Source organism: Cyclopterus lumpus, chromosome 8, assembly GCF_009769545.1.
Source record: "Cyclopterus lumpus isolate fCycLum1 chromosome 8, fCycLum1.pri, whole genome shotgun sequence".
NCBI classification, from domain to species: domain Eukaryota; kingdom Metazoa; phylum Chordata; class Actinopteri; order Perciformes; family Cyclopteridae; genus Cyclopterus; species Cyclopterus lumpus.
Genome location: NC_046973.1, coordinates 14,604,033 through 14,623,365, shown reverse-complemented (window position 1 = coordinate 14,623,365; position 19,333 = coordinate 14,604,033). Strand labels below are relative to the sequence as shown.

Genomic DNA, 19,333 nt, shown 5'->3' with positions numbered 1-19,333 from the left:
GACAAGAAAAGGATAAGAGAAAAGGGGAAAACCAAGTCAAGAGGAAAGAGGGAAGCCAGAGACTAACTAACGTTGTACGAGTCAATAACACTACATCCAGATGACGGAAAAACCGGCAGCTACATAGAGAATAACCCATTCTGATACGACAACAAATAATAATAGAAAAGTTAAAATGACAACGTTAAACACTGCCTAGTGTTTATTATACAAACCACACACACCATACAACCAGCAATCAGCATAATTCAACAGACTCACCCTGGCAGGACTTGCCAGCCTGGCAATGAGTCATGTGGTTGAGCACGTTCTTCATGGTTCGGCAGTGTGGCAGGTTGCACTGTCGCACTTCCCCGTTGGCCTGCTCCCTTCGCTGGCACTTGTGCGCGTGGAGCAAAAGAACCAACTGCTGTTGTATCAGCTTCCGTTTCTCTGGGTCTGCTGTAGGGGGTGCTGTGCCGGGACCAGCCCCGACGGAATTGAGCCCAACCTGGGCGCCTCCCGCTGCTGCTGCTGCTGATCCTCCACCGACGGATACACCACCTCCCGGCTGCTTGGGACAGAGAGGAGAGAGGAAGCATTGACACATGTTAACAAGACTGCAATGAGCAGGTGTTATACCACTTACAATGGCCAATTTGCAGCTTGGCAGCTAACAAATCAATTTAGTGATCAATCTTTCCTAGACCTCGTAGTCTAACATCAGGGTGAAATTAAGTCAACACAGTTGCATGTATGGCTGATAACAGAGTTTCAATCAGCATACAAACAAACTGTGCAACATTTTTAGTGACACTTACACCGTTTACAGACTCAAAACAGGGAAGTTAATAACCTCCAGTGACACACAGCAATCTGACACTGAAGTTCTGGGGCATTTGGTTAATCTTACATCAAAGGGGTTCATTTCTCTGAGGTAGGTAAGAACATTGTAATGCTGAATTGAGCTACATCTTTACTAAAATCTCACACATGACAACCATGTCAATGATCATACAGACTCAGTCTGGGCTGCTTCCCCTTTGAGACAACTATGAGTTTGTCAAAAAGTAAGAACATGTGCATTATTAGGCTACAAGTTGGTAATTTATCACTATTAATTTCAGAAGCTGTTGTTTTGAAGGAAAGACCTGATGAGGATGTTTGGTTGACCCCGCTTCTTAGTATCCCACAACCCTTAAGGTGAGAATAACACCTTGAAACCACATGCTAAACATTTTCTAAATCTTATCCTAAACTGGAGGTGTCAGTCAAACTTTCTTAATCGCGTAAAATGTGTCATAAATCGCTTGTTGCAATTTGATAAATGCCACAAGCTCATGAATATGTCAGCGTTCCTGAGGTTTGATCATAAGCATGAACAACGCCCCAAAGCTGCTCTTTTGGCTACCTGTTCCATTCCGTTTTTGGACAAGTTTAATTCACAAACATGTTACGAAACAGTAAAAATAAGAATTTCATACAAATGCATCAGTGCGAGTAGTGACATAAGGAACTCAACACAAATGAATACACTGGTCTTCACCGAGTTGTAACGAAAAGAAACAGTCTGAGACTCAGAAAAGGGGCGTCAGGTGCAACGGCGGATGTTCACTTGGACAGCGACTTGCTTTGAGGCCCCGGTGTCGTGCCAAATAATGCCAATATAAATGTTCTTTTTTTTTATCCTGCATGCGTTTACATGACAAGGCGGGCATGGCATGTTGTCGGATTACATCTGAAGGCCACACTCAAAGTCTAGGCATAACAACTTTGAGAGAGAACTTCCTATCCTGCCTGGTTTTACACCTCAACACACCTGGCCAATCACTGTAATCACGTCAAAAATGTTACAAAAATATGTCGGGCTCTGTTCAATGTTGGTTTTATGCTTTTGACGTCACCGCACTAATCATTTCCCCAAGAACTGGACTCTTATTTCAGTGGGACTTTAGTAGTTACTGAAAACTACAATGACATGAATGAAGTGGACACAAAATGCTTTTAAAACACATTTCTGACCAGACAAATGCTACAGTTAAAACTGTGATCTGGTTTCAGTGAGGACGTACAAGGAATGATATTCTACTTTTAGACTATTTGAGAGACTTCAGTATTAATTGCAAATTGTATCTACATTAAATTAAGTGGCTTCTATGATGGCTAGAGTTTATCCATCTGTTCTGATCTAAAACAAACACATCTTACCATCCCAGGCATGCCTTGGCCTAGTGGTGCCTTCTTGTCAATGCTGAACTGGGAGGCCATATTGTTGGGCAGGCCCGCTTTGTTCTGGAGCTGTGGGCCCAGCCCTGCTCCAGGGATCCCCTGGCCAGACTGGCCGTACGGACCACCATAGGAGCCCGCATTGGCCATCATACTCATCTAGGGAGCAGGTGTGGAGAAAAGTGAAAGAGAAGGAAATTCATAGTTTAGAGATTACATCAATTACTTTTCAAGGGCTGATAGAAATATGGGAAGTATTACAATATGTTCTTCTTACATGACTTTAAAAACAACTACATATGCATCAAATTACTTTGGACACAGACAGTTCCACTTTGTGAGGGAAACCACTTTTTTTAAGTTTGACACACACACGCACGCACACAGTCCCTGGCCTCACTCCACGGGAAATCAATACCAAAGACATATCTAAATGGTCTCAGATCCAGCCTACTCTATTTTCTTCTACTTCCATATTGGGCCAAACTATTCTTTATTTCAACAGCACAAATGTGAAGGGGTTTGCTCATTGTTCCTATATGACTAATAAAGAGCAATGAAACTGTTCATCCCCATTTTTGAGAAAACAACTCTGCTTAAACTGCATAGTTTCCTCTGCATTGAACGCGGATAATGCAAACACTTTACTGATGCATATTTCAACAAAGAACAATACAAATTGAGTGGCAATGTGGTCAACCATTAAAACCACAGAGCGAACAGTGATGCGGCTGTGGGTCTGACACATAACCACACTCACTCCTGCATCGGCTCTGGAGAACTCATCTTCAGCAGTCTCACATAAGCAACTACTACAGGTCTAGTTCAGTCTACAGCACCACTCTGGGCTGAAAATATATGTCTGCCCTTTGAACTTGAAAATACAGTTGAACCACAACACACTCAAGTGTTTTTGCTTGAACCAAACTCAGGAAATTCCATCCAGGCTAATCACATAGCCAGCTATTTATTTTTGCTGCAATTTCAAACTTATATTATTATACATATAAAGCTGTAACATGCAAATCTCAGTAGTAATCTTAGATGTGTGTTCCAACTACTCTCAGGTGGCCGTGGTAAAGCTATGACATACTGACCAAATATTAAATTATAAATGATAATATAATACACTGAATTCACCACACATGTTTTATGTCAAAGAAGGAGAGTGGTTTTAGATTTGAAGATAACTACATGCAAGTGTAGGATTCAGCAGGGCACCAAAAACACACTTTGTTTAGTCTGGCATTTAGAACATCATAGCCTCACTTCAAAATCTTTAACATACCAGAATTGATTATTTGCTATAACTTTGTTGCTACTGACCATATCCTCAACACCTGGCACTGCTGGGTTGAGGGTGCTTACCTTGTTCAGTGCTCCGGGTTGTTGTGGTCTCATCCCTGCCTGACCCCCGTGTCCCATTTGCTGACTGCCCTGCTGCTGCTGGAGGGTTTCCGCCAACAGATTACTACTGTTACCCATGCCTGCACTGCCAGGGTAACCCATTCTTGGTGAGCCATTCATCACCTGGCCACCCATCAGGCCTTGCTGCTGCTGTCCAGTGTTGCCCTTCTGGGCACCCATCATGGCAGCTGCCCGATTGAGTGCTGCCACCCCTCCAGCCATCCCAACCTGCTGCATTAATCCAGGTGGCTGCTGCTGGCCCTGTGGGGGCATGCCTTGAGGTCCACCAGGGGAGACACTGACACCCCCCATCATCCCCATGGAGGCCCCGGGTACTGTGCTGTTGGTAGTAGGGCCACCCTGCTGTGCTGGTGCTCCAGCACGCAAGAGCTCAGACAGCTGTTTGTGTTTCGTAGCTGCATCCTGGCCTCCCAAACCAAGCCCTCCTCCGAGTCCACCCAGACTGGTATGGAGTTGGCTGACATCCCCTCCGTTGGTCAGACCCAGGTCTGAGGAACTGATGAGCTCATCTGGGAGGTCATGTTCCAGGTCAAACAGCGAACCAAAATCTAGGCAGGAAAGAAAAGAACCCCAAAAAATCAGCTGGCGAATCAGCTAGTAAAAACGTTGATACGGTTCACAATTCACACAGCTACAATACAATTATCCAAGACAAGTGTGGTACAACGCTGACATTAGTTTGAATTAATCTGGAACTCAAAGCTGGACAGCCGGTGCAGCAGTAGCTTCCCCTCTCAGTCTGGGTTTCTCTCCTGGGCATCAGTTTGTGGTTTGATGGGGTGCCAAACATGGAGAGTGAACTCGGTAGGGTGAGGGTGAGAAGCCGCAGGAGTAAACACTACAGTACCTAGGTAGGTGTGTGCATTGGATCCATCTACGATCATGTGCTTCAAGAGCACGAAACAGAACCGCTATCAGAAGTCATATCCACTGCAATGGGACGCAGATTAAAAAAATAGTAGTAGAGTATACGTTAAAATCCCAAATCGTTTTTTTCTCGAGTAGACCGTTAAACCAAATATAATATAGAAATAGGTAGTGCCCGTGGTTGTCCCTTCAGTCACATAACCTACATGGATGATGTTATTAATTGTGGCTTCTAGCGTATCAACATCTCGCTAAATTTCTCTTAAATAATGTATACATATGTCGATGTGTTGTGCCAGTGTTTTTTACATCATTGATTAGGAAGATACTGTAGGAAGTTAAACATTTATCAAGCTTGAAATTCCCATTCACTTATCTTCTGACACAGTTGGAGTCAGTGGTATGCCCACCTATATTTGTGTTATAAGCAATACATTTTATGCAATACATATTGTTTCATGGGTATTAGGTAAACCAGCATCTACTAAATATCTGAATCATACAGAGGATGCAACAAGAGGTGATGCCAAGAATTTAAAGCTTATTGTGCAATACGTGTAAAATAATTAGTCTGGAAAATAAAATAAAAAGTTTAATTCCCAATTAAGTGAGCTGCATGTGGGGGTAAACTGCTGTGTGCAGCGCCGTGTCACCGTGCAGTCAATCAATGGTGGGTTCACAAGAACGGGGGCTTCAACCGCGGTGAAACTGACAAACTAAAAGTATTTGATACAAAAGACTCGACAGGAGACGTTTTTAGCCCATTTCGTCCTTTCGCTTGAACGTGATCACGCAGTCAAAGCGGACCCGGGTTCACATCTCCGGCTGGGCAGCGACGCGTTTCGCAACTTTAATTAAGTGTCGGAACAATAGCCGATTTACTACAATAGACTCATGAAAAAAACAGCGTCGGCTAACACGTGAAGCACATTGGATCCAAAACCGCAAACGTTTTTTTTTTTACTGCAACTGCAGAATGTGTTACCCCTCGAAATAAAACGGTTTCGGTCCGTGCACGTTGAGGTCGAGCTGGTTACCAAATCACTTGATTTCGTCGCTAGCCCGCTACCAAGCTCAGCTGAGCCGGTTGTGCCGCCGAGCTAACCAGTTAGCTCGCTCGCTCGGTTCCCGTTACTTTCTCCTAAAGCTACTTCGGAAACGGCACTTCGTCTCCGCGTTCACGGAGGATTTGTGGGGCTCGTCGTTGAACACGTGCGCGCCCTCGTCCCCCCGTCTAGCTAACTTTTTTTAGGAGCAAGATAAGTTGAAGCGAAGTGGGGTGACTCGACTCTTCCATTGTTTGGAGTGGATGTCTCAGTGAGACGCTAGCTAGCCCCGTCGAGGCTAACACATCAAAACATCCCTCCAGGAAAGTTGCTCCTGCAGCAGCACCACACCGCGGTGTACCCCGGCTACCCCTCACACTCCTTCTCTTTTTTTTTAAATAAAAGCTACACATGGATATATTTATGCATTTATGTTCACACGCGTTGGTTTAGTTGTGGTGTCGCCTGTGTCAGACCAACTAAGTTGCTCTGCAACTCCACGGGGACTTCAAAGACCGACCGGTAATTAATACGCCAACGGTCGAAGCTAGTTTCGTATTTTATCTGCAGCTAAAAGTAAAAAGCGTGCAACATATTTACCATTTCCATCACTGGCCGACACCGAGAGAGCTGGAGAGGACAGCTTGGGCCTCTTGGCTGAAGGCGGGCCGGACTCCAGGACATTATCGGCCATATTTTTGGCGAATAAAAAAAAAAAAAAAAAAAGGTTGCTGTAGATCCACGGAGGGAAAACCTAGTTCCTTTATGTGCGTCTCCTACTCCCTCTGAGAACGGCTCGTGGTCGTTCCCCCACCGCTTGGGGGACGGTAGGGGAGAAGAGAGCAATGTTGAACTCCTTTCCTCGGAGTGCTCCCTCTCTCTCTCTCTCTCTCTCTCTCTCTCTGGGTTTATCCCCCTCTGGAGATAGCAGCCCCCCTCCCCTGGCGCAGATTTAGTTTCTTCACAGATTTGAACAGGAGGAGATGGGAAGGTGGAGCCGGCGAAAAGGGCAAGCGTGCGGCCCTCTTGACAACCTCATGCAGCCTCTTCTGCGACACAGAAACCGTCCCGAGATCCGTCCTCCGTGCTGCACTGAGTCCCGTCCGCCATCGTCGGCGGAGAAAATCCTGTATTTCAGGTCTGAGTCGATCCAGCGGAGAGTCTCTCAGCCAGGGCACGCAAATGATAATTATGACCCAGTAAAGCAAACCCGGAGCCTAACCCCCTCCGTTTTAACTTCTGGAGACCACTCTCTCTTTCATGCAACAGTTACGAGAGCCTCGGTGGCGGTTACCGTTCCTCTCACCTGACCGGACATCTCTCGGGTGTCGATGCCGCCGATCCCTTCGCGTTTGCAGACCGAGGACGCGGTCAACCGGTGAGCGGAGACCCCTGGCAGTAGCTCTGTGCCGAAGGGGGGGAAACAACTGGCATTGGTCTGACCAGCGAGTGAATAAATAGTTCAAACAGTTCTGCAGGAAGATGAAAACACCGGATCGAGTCCCGCACTTGCAGCTACTCGGATTAAAGGAACATATATTGCGGATGCATACGTCCAGGCATGACTTTTTTCTTTTGCACGTGCATGCCGACTACAATGTGCACTTAGTGTTTTACCATGCAAGGCACTGGGTCAGAAAGAAACAGACTCGTTTGCACATTTGGTTGTTGCAAACATCGCCCGCCCCCCCCCCCCTTTTTTTTCGCGCGAGTACGCCGATCGCAGTCGGCAGGATTGGCAAAGGTTGAAAAACAGAAAGTCTTGTCCAAAAAAAAAAACCTGCTCTTGTGCAATCGATTGTGATGTCGGCTCCGTTGACAGTATAGTTCTTGAGGGCAATCACAGCGCTAATTGCCAATCAGCGGGCAGTCAGATTGATCCAATTAGTTTTTATTTTGCAGAGGACGATCTGTGGGGTTACTTATCCTGTGCTCCACGAGAGGTTCCTCCCCCAGGTTTCGCTCGGTTTAAGCACTTGAAATCTTAGATTAGAAAAAGAATTATGCATATTATATTTAAAAAAAGAGAGACTCCCGTTACTCACTGCTTGTATGATGTCTTGGCCATGCCGGTGAAGAGAAAAAGCACAAACCGAAGCATAGCCAGGGCGACAGGCGAAAATGTGATTTAAAAAAAAAAAATGACGATGGGTCGCTCAGAAATGATGGCTATTTCGGAAGCGGAAAGCTCTGATCGGCACACTATTATTGACACCCCCCTAACATATTTTGTGCCGACAAAATCCTCTCATTGACTCTTTGTGATGGAGAATGCCCCCCCTTCGTGTTGATCCTGGCAATTTTCCCCTTCCTTCTCTTTAAACCCGTCTTTCTTTCCACCTCTCCCTTCTGCCCGGCAGCAATTTATTTATATAATTGTCTATGCGGATCCTTTGCTTCCTCCGCGACGGACACATAATGATTTTTCATGTTGATGTGTCCCCCTTTTCGCAGGTTTTTCCTCGTTATGAGAATATCGAGCCCTCTTCCGCCTCTCCTCAGTCTCCGCTCCGCAAAACACCCCCTTCCTTGGATTTGTCGGAGTATTTCCTTCTCATGCATTCACATATAAATATATATATATACACATAAATAATTATATATATATATATATATATATATATATTTATTTATCACCGACTCGGTTTTCCCTCCACTGACGCCTTATCTTTTCGGTGCTGCTTTCTCTCTCTCGGTAACACGGACAGGATTTCGCCACTCTTTCGGTCTCCGCTGAATCCCGGAGTGACTGCCGTCGGTCGCCGGAGTCGCTCCTTCTCTCGGTTATCTCCTCCTGTTTCTGACGGTCTGTCCGCACAAACAAAATGGCGGCTTGTTGTTTCTACTCCTCTGATACGGGGGGAGGGTTGAAGGTACAGCAACATTAGGCGTGAAGGGGAGGAGGGAGGGAGGAAGGGAAGAACAGGGGAGGTTGTCTTCGTAGGTGTTCGGGATTGTCCGGAAACCGGATCCGTGCTCTGTCAGCAGTAGCCGATTTCAACCTGTAGGGGGCAGTGTCGCTCCATCCTCTTCTACTACATCAGTAACCCTCTGTGTTTAATCAGGCTCTATACACAAAAGGTAAAACTTTGATGTACTTTTACTTGAATATATACGTAGTATGCTACTTTATATATTTACTCCACAACACTTTAGTGGGAAATGTTGTGTGTTTTACTCCAATACACATTAAAGCTATACTAAATACTGTGCAGATTATAACTTTTCATTTAAAACCTCTGATCCGTTATTGCAGTAATGTTAATGCACTGTAATCATTTGAACATTAAAAAAAGAGCTCCATCACGACCACCTGTCAATGCATCAATATGAATACTTCATTAAAGTAACAGTGTAAAATGAGCAAGTCTACATGTGTACTTTGACATTCAATACTTTAAAGTACAATTAGCTCATATTACGCAAGAAAACATTTTCAAGTAAAAAAAATGCTGGACTTTTACTATGGAATATTTTTTGTATTACTATTTTAAATCTAGCATACTTCTTCAACCCCTAATAGCGATTACCCGTACATTTTCCTGCTCCAAATTTTCTCAGCACATTATTTGAAACTCCATTACATACGACTGCATTATATGTTACTTATGACACAACAAGTATTGTATTGTTGTAGTAGCAAAAGTAAAATGGAAGAGAAAAGGCCTCTGTGGGTGTTGCACTTCGCTGCATTCCGTCACTGATCATCAGTTTATTCAAAGGTGTTCAACGCGAGCATCCATCCAATTATTTTCTCCCCATTTATAGTTTTTGTTTTTTATTATCCACTGCGAAGGTCCAAGGGCAGAGGGTTTGTATGCTGTACGGATTTCAAAGCCTCCTGAGGCAAATTTGTGATATTGACATGACATCATTGACACCAAAATACGAGCAAGAAAATATGTTTTTCTTTTCATTTCAAAACTTCAACTGCTGGACACAAGCTGTGTCCTTCACACAAAAGTCCTTTCTCACTGTATGTTACCTGGTATACTTTAAGTTTCACAGTTGTTGAAGATTAAACCTATTTTAACATTTGTATTATATATATGAAAGAAAGAAAGGCACACTTTTAGAAGTTATACGGATTTGTGAATTTCACACATTTATAAAAGTCAGTCATTCAAGGGTTGCGCCAAATCAACTAATAATAAATCAACTGTCTGATAACAGAGCGCAAGTATGACTTGGTCCTTTCAACACCCAATAGGGCAAATTGTGTGATATATGAAAATAACCAATTTTTGTCTTTAAAAAAGTATTCACGCACATGTGTTTGCATACGTTTTTAAACCCTCCAAGTTGGTATTTAATAGATATTTGGCAGCAAACACAGCTTGTTTATAGAAATTCAGAGACTTTTATTGTTATTGTATCAATCCCAACTTTCGCTTTCTGTTGAGTTGCTTGGATCGTTCCTGGTGAATGTTTCGTCCCGATACCGACTCACCATAAGATCCCGTTGTATTAATACTAAGATCCACTAAAAACCCTCGACTCCACACAGGTGATCTCCATTTAACTAGTTCAGTGACTTCTAGGCCTCTTTCACAGTGGCACACAGGTGTAATTATGGAGCGGTGCAGGATCCCTGGAATGACTGACACACGAAATAGACTGGGACCATAATTCATTCTATCAATTACACCCGTCTTTACACCGCTATATGTCACGTCAAAAAGGCTGCTGTGAAAAGGGGCATCAAACATATTACTTTTTACAAATATGTTGTGTTTATAATTCATTTGGGATTTAGATTATTTTGACATTACATGGTAATTTTCTATTACATTAAACCTAAAAGATAAATGAAATCTCTGATTAAATGTTAACTTGTAATGGGTAATGTATTGTGAAAAACAACTAACCTCTCAGACACGGCGCCGTCTCTCTGGACACCTTATGAATAAACATCCACACTTAACTCAGCTCGAGTCTGCTAAATCCCAACTGTCTTTAATGCCAGACGCATAACTTGTTTGACCGGTCACTAGTTTTGAGTCAGTCAGTTATTATAAATGGTTGCACACAGTTGTATTTGGGGGTTTGGTGAGAGCCATGGCTGGATTATCAACATGCCAAAGTAGAAGACTGCCCCCAGCCTCTAAAACTCAGACTCATTTTATTCTATGCTAATATTTAAAAAGGCATATCTTAACAAGTTTAACTGGAAATGTAGTGTGAAATAAGCACTGTTGCTTTGGATACCTGCCGTCTGTGCACTGATTTACAATGGTGGTTAAAATGTTGTCAGGAAGTATGCTCGAGATGTCCTGTTAAATAATTTTTACACCTGCGAGCCAATCAGAAACAAGCATTTTTAGTGGCCGTGGTATTAAAACACAGTAATCTACAGAAAGTTTGTGTAATGAATATTGCGAGTTACAGTGTCACATTTTCTTTTTTAAAAGGTTGAATTTGTTTAACTCCTTCTGGTACTTTGAGCACCAAAAAACTAAACAGCGACATGTGGAGTATGTTACAGAGTTTAGTACGAAGACAGTCATCCACCCACCCATTATTTATTCAGCCTACATTCTTTAACTTGTTTCTATCTTTTGTCAGCGAAAAGAAAAAAAAGGCATGCATTTGTATTGAAAAGGAAGGGATGAGATCATTTTAATACACATAAATGCTATCTTAAAATAAAGTAATAGATCACATTTTCTCTCGCTTAAAAACACAACACGCACAAACTCTTTTCAGTGAGCACATTTAAAGCCATTTCCATGTATTGGTGTAATAATTGCCATCATTCCAGGTTTGTTGGGAGCAGCGGTTTAAGACAGGTTCATCTTTATTTATCACTTGTGTGTTAATTTGACATGCCCTGGTCCTTCCTGCAGCTCATTGAGTGAATGTTCAACATTGGAGTGAGGAAAGATTGATTTGTGTGTAAGAAATAAATTAAGTGTTTGTACTTTGGCCTCAAAACAGTTTTTTGATAGAGACAACAAACACATAATTATATTCTGGTGTGCCACGATCTGAAAAACATGGTGTGCAGCAAAGAGGTTTTAATAATGAAAATGCTTCCATGGTTGCGGGATCTAACCACTGGCGCCTCAGCTGAAAATATACCTGATTATGGTCCAGCGTTTGATTTCTCCCGCACCATCACAACTCTAGAAGTATGTGTTATACATGATCGAGATTAGTCTCCATGAGAATGTGCTGGAGCAAACATTGTTGAGCAGGAATACGTCAGTTACCGGGTAGCATACGTGCGTGAGCTCCAAAGCTTCGCCGTAACTTCACTAAACCCTTTTTTATTTTAAATCGTGGAGCTCTTCACTGTCATTCACTGTTGGTGGAAACTACAAACATGAAACTGGTTTCTCTGAACATTTAGTTCAACAATAACTATGATCTTTCTAAATTTGTAAGGCCTCACTGAGACCAATAACCAGAGTCTTCCCGTTTTCTCCCACCTTTCACGCACCTGGGCCCTGAGCCTGTTGACGTCATCACCACAGAGACGGTTGGAAAAGGACTCAGCCTGCCACCGATGTCGGGGCTCACTTGCCGGTCTCTTCCCGCCCTATCTCGGGGCACAGGCCTTCTCTACGTCACCGATGGTCTTTGGTGCGTCACAGGACAGAATCAGAGGGCCTCCCTTGTCTCGAATCACCACATCGTCCTCAATCCTGACGCCCAGGCCGCGGAAACGCTCTGGCACCTGGTCATTGTCCTCGCAGATGTACAACCCTGCGACAGTAGGAGGAGGGGAAAGTGGAACAATGTGAAAGAGAATGCAGAATAGATCATGTGTAATGAGTGGTGGTTACTGTCCACCACTGTGTGAGAGGGATGCAGTTTGTATGGTTTAAAACCTGATCTCACCCAGACTCATGATTAACATAGCTACCCATCTGGAGGTAAGAACAAAAGAGTAACGGGTATTCAAAATGCTAGTTAGTCTATACCTGGTTCTATAGTGATAGCCATTCCTGGCTGTAGAGGTTGTGAGCGGGACATCTCAGGAGTGTCGTGGACGTCCATACCCAAGTAATGCCCAACGTGGTGGGGGCAGTACCGTCGTGCAGCCTGGGATGAGCATAATTAAAGATTAATGCAGTTGTATGGAAGGTTGCAGAAGTCCCAAAACAGCCAAACATTAATGACAAGAAATTGAGGTGCCACTGACTGCGGCGTATTGTGGTGAATGAGCCTCATCTGATCACTTTCGGGCAGCTACACAACAAAATTAGAGGCAAAACATTTTTTTTTTTAAATCCCAAATGTAGGCACTAATGTCAAAACCACAGCTTACTGCTTTTTTGAATGATGTGTACTTCAGAGATAACTAGTAGTTTCATTTGTTACATTACATTACATGTACATGTCATTTAGCTGACGCTTTTATCCAAAGCGACTTACAATAAGTGCATTAAACCATGAGTCCAAACTCAGAACAACAATAACTTGTCCAGAAATATAATTATTTTATAATTATTATTTGCATGACTACAATCATTACAATACATTCTGATGGGGACATGTTTAGACCAGATTTAATCATCTGAACAAACACTTGTGCTAATCCATGTTGTTGATGTGAAGCTACTTCTCAGGGTCAGGGAAAATGTAGACCCGTCAGTGGCAGCAAAGGATCAGAAGGATTCATCCTCTGGGGACTATCAATATTGGGACAATCTTGGCAAGACATCACTACACAACCAATAATGGACCAAAGTGGTAGACCAACTGAACAACTAGAGCCATGCTGCCGGCATGGCCACAGATCATATATTCAAGATGGCGGATAACTGTGAGCCCAACATGTATGAAGTTCTCTCGCGAGGGTAATCATCATCAATCTGTCAGCCAATCCAGAAGCCAACAAGGCATATTGTGTTGTTTTTCTTTTAAAGAGAAACCACTTTGGTTTGGCCTGCTTGTTTTATTTCCCTGAAAAGAGCCACTGCAGGGAAGGAATGCGTCTGTTATCCAAAGTTTACAGAGCATATTGTGTTTCATGGAGGCTGTAATGAGGTCATTTCATCATTTACCTTGGCCAAAGGAGCTTATGGCCATTTCCTGACCACAAACCACTGGTGAGGACATAAATAAACCAAACATGTTTAAATTCAATGCCCTAAGGTGATAATCTGATCGTGCCATGGCTACCTCTGGTGTAGATGATTGATATTCAACAGCATGGCAAGATTTCACTTTACATTAGCAATATAAAACACTGCGTTAAGAGCATGTGCCTGTAAGTTAATAGAGTGAAATATGATCTTGGGCTTCTATAATAAATATATATATATATATATATATATATTAAAGATTCTTTGTTGCTTCTAACTTGAGCAGCAGCTGAGTATTCGGATCTGGGAAACATAACTTTCTTGTCCAGAAAATCATTTGCAACTCATCTTGAGAAATGTTGTCACTGGCAGCAACTTTGCTTTCCAAAAGAGCTGCTTATTTGATTTCATGATAATCGCTCCTCGTGGAGGACAAAAGCACGAGAATGTCTACAAGCTGGAACCCATTCTACTTCTAGTTCTCTCATCGTTACCTTTAGTACATCAGCGTCACTGGTGCTGGCCTTGACGAGGCCGAGCTGCCGGAGCTGCCGTCCCAACAGAGCCAGCATGGTGCTGTAGATGTGATCCAGACTGACGCCCGGGGAGCACAGAGACAAACAGGAGCACTGGACCTCCAGGACAGCCTCGTACAGCTCAGCCTGTGCCGGGCTGAATCTGGTATGAAGGAGATGGGGGCGGCACGCGGTTCAGGTGTTTGTTGTCGGTCATTGGAACTATCATCAAAACTTAATGAAAAATTAAAAAAAGGCCCTAAAATCTAGAGACATGGGAGATTAAAAAGATAAATAAAAAAAAATAAAAAAAATATATATATATGTATATATATATAAAGTTAGCGAGACATAATATTTCCTGTAAATATCTAATAAGAAAAAGATCTGAGAGTGATGCGCATGTTCAATAAACCAAAGGTTTACAGTCTGCCTCCAGAAAACAATCACAGTGGAGAATTTGTAGTCGTTAAGGTTTCCACATGCAAATGCACAGATATTCTTTATCAACAATATTTTTCTTTGAGCAGCACAACTAACTGCTTGAGATTATTTTTGTCAAGCTTACTTTCCATTCACTGGCCATGTTCGAGTGACATCACTGACGTAACCAAAGTATTCACAACCACCATCAAGCAGCACCATTTCACCATCCTGATGGAGGAGACAAGGGGGCGGTACAACGAGTCAGTCATTGCTTCACAGACATAACCACTTTTCAGAATGCTTCATGTGGATGTTCATTGCACCGTATTGGATAGAACGGCCTCATTAGCACATTCAATACCTTCCCTTACCTTGATAATCTGGTTGTTGTTTATGTAGTGCAGAGTATTGGCTCGATTCCCTCCAGCAACAACAGGGGGATAGGCCAGGAAGTTGGCGCCATGGACACGATTCTCATAATCAAACTGGAAGATTAACATGTGATTTTATATATTTTCAAAGGCCTTATGTTTACTGTCATCTCTGCCGTCCGATTTCTTTTTAAATTCGCAGTAACTTCAAACTGGAGCTATGAAAGCCAAAGCACAGGAACTGCACTCTGACTCTTTAATCTCTGAGCTCTAGAAGCTGTTGTCACACTTACTGTAATATCTGCCACAGAGAAACAGCCAAAACAACACAGCTAAATTATTGATTATCATTATATGTAAGTAAAATATAGAATTGTTAAAGAGGCGGTAGCTATTTTACATTTCATCATAATAAAGAACAAATACCCCAGCTAAACTCCTGCCAATTAGCTTGGCAGATATTTAAATGTTTTAGTTACCTTAGCAAAGAGCACCGCTTCATCCACGTCACCTTGAGACAGAGCCATTGTCCTCCTAAAAGCCTAAATGACAAGGATTTGAGTTGGAGCGACTGCATTGTAATCTATTTTTAAAAAGTGTAAAAAGACACATTTCTTAAGCACAAAATGTTTTATTCTGGATCGCAAACAAGCCTGATATAAATCTGAAAATACAAAGGGTGTTCATTTAGAATGCGTCATTCCTTTAACCTTTTGTGCTCCGCTCCTCCTCATGGGGATATGCCCTGATTGGTCAGTAATCTAGACGTACAGGTACCTGAGAGGCAGCGTTACATGAGGAAACTTCAAGATAACTGATACGATTTCCTATATTCTTTAGTTCTATATATATATATCTCACACAGTATATTTACTTTCTTGACATCTCTGCTTCATATTCTCTTATGATCAAAATAAACACACATAAGTGATAAAAGTAATTCTATGATTGAGCTATATATATATATAAATATATATATATATATATATATATATATATATATATATATATATATATATATATATATATATATATATATATATATAGAACCCAGTTTCCTTAAACAAATTCCAAACTATGATGAAGTTGACCCTTTAGGACATTTATTTACCAACCTGTGCCGTGATGTGACCTGCTTCTTGCATCAGCGCTACCTCTGCTGAGCTCTTGACGGCCCTTAGAGAGTGTATGAGGGGCCTGAGAGAGTGCGGCATCGGCCCTGCCTCTAACACGGGACCCACGTGAGCCTGGTGGAGCCGAGGGTGGGCGGGGTGAGAACTGTCGTACCACAGCACATTGCCTGAAAGAGGATCGGAGTAGAGAGAAAATGGTAACAGCAAAGTTGAGGTCCCAATTACAGGAGTTAGCAGTCAAATGTCAGCTCCTTTTTTTTTTAAGAATACAGTTCAACACAGGTCATCCTTGAAATGAAAAACGATTTGCTATTTAACACACAATGGTTAAGGTTCATTGTTTTTTTTAAGCCTTTTTTAAACTGTGTGTCTGTCTGCTCTAACGTACATTTATATTTCATTTTAGCTACTGCTTTTATCCAAAGCGATTTACAATCATGCACCGTAGACACAGCTACGGGTAGCAATTCAGGGTTAAGTGTCTTGCTCATGACACATCGACTAGGGCTAGCAGCCTGTGTATCAATACAATTAGTATTCAAATTGGAAAAACAGAAAGCTACACAGGCTTAGCAACAGTAACCAAGAGGGAACCAACCTAACAAACACTCCCATCCACCCACCTTTAAGGCTCTTGAGCACAACACCCAGCTCCTCTGTGCTATGAACTCGCTCTATGCCAGTCAAAGCAGCCGCCCCTTCCTTCCCTGACCGGGGCCCGTCCCACAGCTCTCTCCCCGGGTCTCTGCGGGGGACGAACAGGATGGCCTGGTCTGGTCGTCCTTTCCCGTAAAGAACGAGGGCACTGTCAGGCTCCAGGATGCCACTGAGGTAGAGGAAATCCTGCAGAACATTTGGCTCTAGGTTAATTGACAAAAGCCTTGCTAAAATTTTAAACAGGGTTCCAATTGACAAAAGAAATTACAAATATAAAGTAAGTAAGAGCAGAGTCAACAGTAATGGTAACACATATAGTATTGCAATCAACTCTCCTTCATGCCAAATATTCACATCATGTACAATAAGGCATGGCCATTGTGTCGTTTTCCTGTTCCAATCAAAAACCCACAAAAGGCAAAAGTAAAACAGAATATGACGAAATACGAACATTTTGATCAAATTTGCACCTGGTTCTGGTGGAAGGGATAGGGGATGTCATTGGTCATGTAGCGGGTCGGATGAGACAACACAACGGCCACATGGGTGCTGGAGGAGGCAGAGGGTCCCAGCCGGTCAGACTGGACCTCGATATGCGAGGCCAGCCTGTGTCTGCGGAGCTCGTATTCGGTCTGGCTCAAGCCCGGGGTCACCTCACCTGAGGAGCAGAAACCACACATGTGGTGCTTTAGTGTTAAACAGCAGCTCATCGCCTGCACTGACACTGCAAACTATTATTTGTCCACTTTATGATAATTAATATTGTGCCGGTTGCAAGTTTCCCGTAAAAAATGTAAATGTACTGGTCCAGCATTCCACTGTGAACAATATTTACCATGTTTGATGAGGTGTGGATGAGTGAACGGGCTGGGCTGGCCCAGGTACCGAGGGGGAACCGTTTTTGGTTTCAAACCTCCGAGTTTCACAGATATGTTTCTGTACGCGGACCAGACACATCCTGCAGACACCAACACAGACAGAACACACTCTTGAACTGGGCACCTGCGCAAGGCTGCATGCAGTTGATTCAACCATTGATCACGTTTCATCACGTACAGCATCAGTACTGTGATACTGTACGTGTCGGCTGATAGGTGACAAGAGATTGCAGTTAGTGGAGTAGCTCACAATGGAAATACTCGAGTAAAGTACAAGTATGTTAAAGTTGTACTTAAGTAAAGCCTAAAGGTAACAACACCAGACTGGGCTCACCTGGACTCCTGCTTCGCGGTGGCAGCAGCTTGACAGCGGACCTGACCACCGCGCTGGTTGAGGGCAACATTGCTGCTGCACCTGGAGGACAACTTTCAGTCACAACATGTCTTCCCTCTGTAGACAGGAGGGAACAAAGTGAAGCACGAAGCCGCCGACTAACGCTTGATATTCACACGGAGACAAACAGCGGGGTGTTGTTGCGACTTACCAACATTCAAATCTTCACACACAACGAAAGTGTCTCTTTGATTGACAGTTAGCTTCGTTAGCTTGATGCCCCCATGTTTGCTAAAGTCGTGGAAGCGATGGAACAGAGTGCCCTGAGCGTTGCTTCCCAGGCAGAGGCGCTTAATCCCGCCTCCGTTGCGACGATTGGCGGTGGCAAAGCTTCTTCTTCATCTTTTTTTTAAAGACGGCAACCAGCGTATTAGGTGCATTCCCGCCACCGTCTGCTTCGGAGCGTGGACAAGAGATTATGTCCTGCCCCTTGATCTTGTTTCTTTAATAAAAAAAATATAATCTTCTTGCATAGGGGTTCAGACTGTTTTGCAACACACTTCCCAACCCAACAATGAACCAGTGGGATGCCTTCATATTGCCATTTAAATTGAAATGACCTAGTATTAGCCTGATCAGTGACCTCCCTATCAATCTAAATGTTGCATTGACTTAATTATTGAAATTGTACAGAGACCTACCTCTTGTTTCAGTAGGACTACTGCTTTACTCCAAACTATTCCCTTGACCCAGACTTGCGTAATGGGATTTGTAAATCTATAGATCTCTCTGTAGAGCTTGTTTTGCTAACAGGTTCACCACATTCATGTTCCTCGTTCCCCTTCAGACTTACATGTGCCCACATGAACAGAATCCTCATACCTTGTTTAATCAGTCTGTAATGTATACAGACTGGTCGTAAATTTGATCATATCAGTGTTTCTATTCTTTGCGCCTATTCATGGACACTTTACCACCCACCCATTCATTTCCATAAGTATTTTCCTATTGTTGACACAGCCTGTTTTATAGCCTACAGTTTGAAAATCCACTTCATCACAGACCACAAGGGGTAGAATGTTACTAAGTACATACTCAAGTATTGTAGATGATTACAAATGTGAGATATTTGTAATTTACCTGATCATTTTCCATTTTCATGCCATATATATATATAATATTAAATTAGGTCCACCTCCTCTACCACATGTTATTGCTTCAGTAATAATAATCCAATAATATAATGTATAATAGTTACAGTCACAGTGGACTTTGTTCTTGCAATAGATACTTTTCATATTGCATTATTTTACTTAAGTAAATTACCTTACTTCTTCATCCTGCTAAACAATGTCTGACTTTTAGTCGTTTGAAATTCTAAAATAATATAACACTCCACCGGCTTTTACGGTTGCGGATTGTGTGTGCGCCTTTAAAGCT

General features: G+C 42.8%; 2 protein-coding genes across 3 annotated transcripts in view; both read right to left on the bottom strand.

Annotated features, from left to right (window-relative positions):
* ep300b (E1A binding protein p300 b) overlaps window positions 1-7,225 on the bottom strand; it is a 31,580-nt gene extending 24,355 nt beyond the window's left edge. Inside the window, exons 1-4 of the mRNA XM_034539600.1 lie at window positions 6,147-7,225; window positions 3,574-4,181; window positions 2,188-2,364; window positions 262-553 (exon numbers count right to left, since the gene is read on the bottom strand). Of these exons, the coding sequence (XP_034395491.1) occupies window positions 262-553; window positions 2,188-2,364; window positions 3,574-4,181; window positions 6,147-6,240 (1,171 nt within the window). The 5' untranslated portion in view covers window positions 6,241-7,225. The remainder of the gene's footprint in view (window positions 1-261; window positions 554-2,187; window positions 2,365-3,573; window positions 4,182-6,146) is intronic.
* Window positions 7,226-11,140: 3,915 nt separating this feature from the next.
* xpnpep3 (X-prolyl aminopeptidase 3, mitochondrial) lies at window positions 11,141-19,304 on the bottom strand. 2 transcript variants are annotated; one of them, XM_034538804.1, is made up of 12 exons: window positions 18,105-19,304; window positions 17,894-18,010; window positions 17,517-17,639; window positions 17,152-17,339; window positions 16,648-16,867; window positions 16,007-16,191; window positions 15,371-15,433; window positions 14,892-15,005; window positions 14,663-14,748; window positions 14,074-14,257; window positions 12,473-12,593; window positions 11,141-12,254 (listed from the first exon to the last, which is right to left on the bottom strand). In XM_034538804.1, the coding sequence occupies exons 2-12, from the start codon at window positions 17,961-17,963 to the stop codon at window positions 12,088-12,090; spliced, it is 1,521 nt and encodes a 506-aa protein (XP_034394695.1). In that variant the 5' UTR covers window positions 17,964-18,010; window positions 18,105-19,304; the 3' UTR covers window positions 11,141-12,087. The 2 variants fall into 2 exon arrangements, with proteins under 2 accessions (XP_034394695.1, XP_034394696.1); XM_034538805.1 differs by having other exon boundaries at window positions 17,894-17,974.
* Window positions 19,305-19,333: the final 29 nt, after the last annotated feature.

What these genes read in the sequence shown, in the direction of transcription:
- xpnpep3 (XM_034538804.1), bottom strand. Translation starts at nt 17,963, where the DNA reads ATGTTGCCCTCAACCAGCGCGGTGGTCAGGTCCGCTGTCAAGCTGCTG. An exon ending in ACCGCGAAGCAGGAGTCCAG is followed by an intron (nt 17,640 to 17,893) that starts GTGAGCCCAGTC and finishes TGGTGTCTGCAG; the next exon opens with GATGTGTCTGGTCCGCGTAC. An exon ending in GTGACGCTGATGTACTAAAG is followed by an intron (nt 12,594 to 14,073) that starts GTAACGATGAGA and finishes TGCTCATCCCAG; the next exon opens with GCTGCACGACGGTACTGCCC.